The sequence below is a fragment of the Terrapene carolina genome, unplaced genomic scaffold (assembly GCF_002925995.2).
Source record: "Terrapene carolina triunguis isolate 2854851 unplaced genomic scaffold, T_m_triunguis-2.0 Scaffold67, whole genome shotgun sequence".
NCBI lineage: Eukaryota > Metazoa > Chordata > Testudines > Emydidae > Terrapene > Terrapene triunguis.
The window spans coordinates 17,266,842-17,269,676 of record NW_020664418.1 but is presented as its reverse complement, the minus strand read 5'-3'; the positions used below and the strand labels follow the sequence as shown (position 1 = coordinate 17,269,676).

At 46.5% G+C, this 2,835-nt stretch overlaps 1 protein-coding gene across 1 annotated transcript in view; it reads left to right on the top strand.

Moving 5' to 3' along the window:
• Positions 1 to 784: 784 nt before the first annotated feature.
• Positions 785 to 2,835, top strand: part of HYKK (hydroxylysine kinase) — a 12,900-nt gene continuing 10,849 nt past the window's right edge. Inside the window, exons 1-2 of the mRNA XM_026648543.1 lie at positions 785 to 883; positions 2,377 to 2,729. Of these exons, the coding sequence (XP_026504328.1) occupies positions 2,384 to 2,729 (346 nt within the window). The 5' untranslated portion in view covers positions 785 to 883; positions 2,377 to 2,383. The remainder of the gene's footprint in view (positions 884 to 2,376; positions 2,730 to 2,835) is intronic.

Sequence of the window (2,835 nt, the reverse complement as noted above, 5' to 3'; positions counted from 1 at the left end):
ACGGCGACTTCAGCTACGTTATTCACGTAGCTGAAGTTGCGTAACTTAGATCAATTCCCCTCCCTTATAGAGCCTTGCACCAGCACCTTTACAGCCAACGAGTTATTCAGCCTTCATGTAGTCCATGGGATTTAGGCCTGGTCTACGCTGGGGGGGGGGGGGACAAGCTAAGGCCTGGTCTACACTGGGGGGGGTACTCGATCTAAGTTACACAACTTCAGCTATGTGAATAACGTAGCTGAGGTCGACGTACTTAGATCGACTTACCGCAGTGTCTTCACTATAGTGAGTCGACTGCTGACACTCCCCTGTCAACTCTGCCTGCGCGCCTTGCAGCACTGGAGTACAGGAGTCAACGGGAGAGCGCTCGGGGATCGATTTATCATGTCTAGACTAGACACGATACATCGATCCCTGCTGGATCGATCGCTGCCTGCTGATCCATCTGGTAGTGAAGACACCCTAAGTCACGCAACTTCAGCTTCATGAATAACGTAGCTGAAGCCGACGTACTTAAATCTACCCACTGCGGTGTCTTCACTGCAGTAAGTCAACGGCTGCGCTTCTCGCCCTGGTGGAGTACTGGAGAGTGGACAGGAGAGCGCTCAGCAGTCGATTTATCGTGTCTAGACTAGACAGGATAAATCGCCCCCTGCTGGCTCGATCGCTCCCTCTCGGTCCAGTGCCTAAGGTAGACAAGCCCGTAGAGCGCGCCTTGCCTGGTCTCTAACCCTGGTAATTAACCCAGGCTGCCTCTTGTCCAAAGGCGGAACACACCCAGCAGCCAATCAGACGTCCGCCCCTGGCGAAGAGCCGTAGAACTGGAGGGACTCGTCCGGCCCCAAGCTTCCGAGGCGACCGGCGGAGCCGAGCGCTGTGTGCGGTATGGAACCGTTCCGGTGAAATCGGAGCCAGTCCGCTTTGCGGTGGCTGTGCGGGGTGGATGCGCTGTGAGAGGCGCAGCGTCTTTCTGAAACAGACGCGGAAGGCTTTGTCGTGTGTAAGGGGCCAGGATCAGAGTCGACGCAATGTCCTGCCCAGTGTGTCTGTTTCTTTACGATCCGTTTCAATGCAGTTTGCTGCTAGGAGGCTGGGAAACTTGATGTAACCCAGACTGTTGGGTTGCCTAATATCTCTGATGAAGCGTTTGGAAGGTGTGGGGCACTCTGCTATCAGAGGCTGTATTCTGAGCTGAGACTTCCTAGCTGCTGTGAAAGCTGCATTCCCTGCTGGCAGGGCAGCGGTCGCGGATTTCCCACCCCCGGGAAAGCGTGGTGAAAGAACCAGTTTGAAAGATGGAACAAGCAGAAGCTTGGACGTTAACAGGTGTAAGAACAAGGGGGTCTAGAGCCCGTGTAGGCTATAGGAGACAGGCCAGAGCTGTGGCACAGGTCAGAAATGGAGCTAAAACGGGGTTTGGTTCTGTCTATTACACGAGACCAAACTGGTTTATATCAAGATTGGGCCATTAATAAGTTTGTAACTGGGGAGCATAGTTTGGTTGCTGTGGATGGGCCCTTGAGAAGCACTCAGTCTCCTGTCCCTCCCTCTGTACCCACATGGGTAGTAGTATGTCCCATCCCACATCAAAATGTAAAGGATGGGGCTGCTGACTTCAACAGAGTCCAAGGTTCATCAAGGCTCTGCTGAGGTTTTGAGGAGAATTGTTGACTTAGCACTTTCAACGGAAAAACTGACAACTGGCACTGGAAAAAATGGAAAGGAACCTTTTGGGAATGGATTGGATGTTTTTAATGGTCCTGCTGTTTTGAATGTATTGTTGATATATTGACACTGAATATTTCTTGATATTTAGTTGAATTTTGAATGATAGCCTCTGGCAGAAGGATTACACTTATTTTTTTACAACTTAACATTGGTTGAAAGGGTTATCTGATCTTGGATCTGAATTTAAGAGCCGTGGATAGCATTTTGATCCCTTTTTTTCTTAGGAAATTGTTGGTACATTAGCAATATGCCTGGTGGCCTTGACATTGACTGGTGATATTTTATATTTTGTGCTTATGAATTTTATTAGCTAGTATCCACTAAGTTGTTCATTGTTATGTTTTATTTCTCAACAAAAATTGTGTGTGTGTGTGTGTGTATATATATATATATATTTAAATTAGGCCCTATCATGAAACTGCTGCAAAGGATGAAGTGAGGTTACAAATAAGAAGCTGGAGAAGAAAGAGAGAATGCACATGGAGAATCCTGAATGGTTAAATTTTCATTAAACACGGAAGCTTTTTTTCCCCCTCGTTAATAAATGTATGAAGCCTTCTACCCAAGAGTCTGTTTTGTTACATTAACTTATGCCCGTATTAAATGGCAGAATACAATTGAAATCTTCTAATCTCTGCTTTCTCCTAGATACACAATGTCTTCTGGAAACATCCAGGAATCCCAGACATTAATTAAACCAGCATTCAGTGAAAAAGAAGCCACTGAATTAGTTGAAAGGGTGTTTGGATTAAAAGTATCTGCGATCAGATCACTCCCCAGCTATGATGATCAGAATTTTCACGTTCACATTTCAAGAAGTGAGGGAACAGCAGACTGTGCTGACGAGTATGTTCTCAAAATCACCAACTGTGAAGATAGCCAGAATCCTGAACTCATTGAAGTGCAGACCCAGATCATGATGTTTTTGAATGTTGAAGGGTTTCCTTCAGCTACGCCCCATCTTACTAAAGATGGTAACATAATGTCTCTAGAATCATTAGGTGAGAGATTACAAAATCCTCCAAAAAATTACCCTCTGCTTTGTCATCCTCGTGCCACAACAAGCTACCACTGAGTATCCCAAAGGATTTGTCCCAATGATTGCAA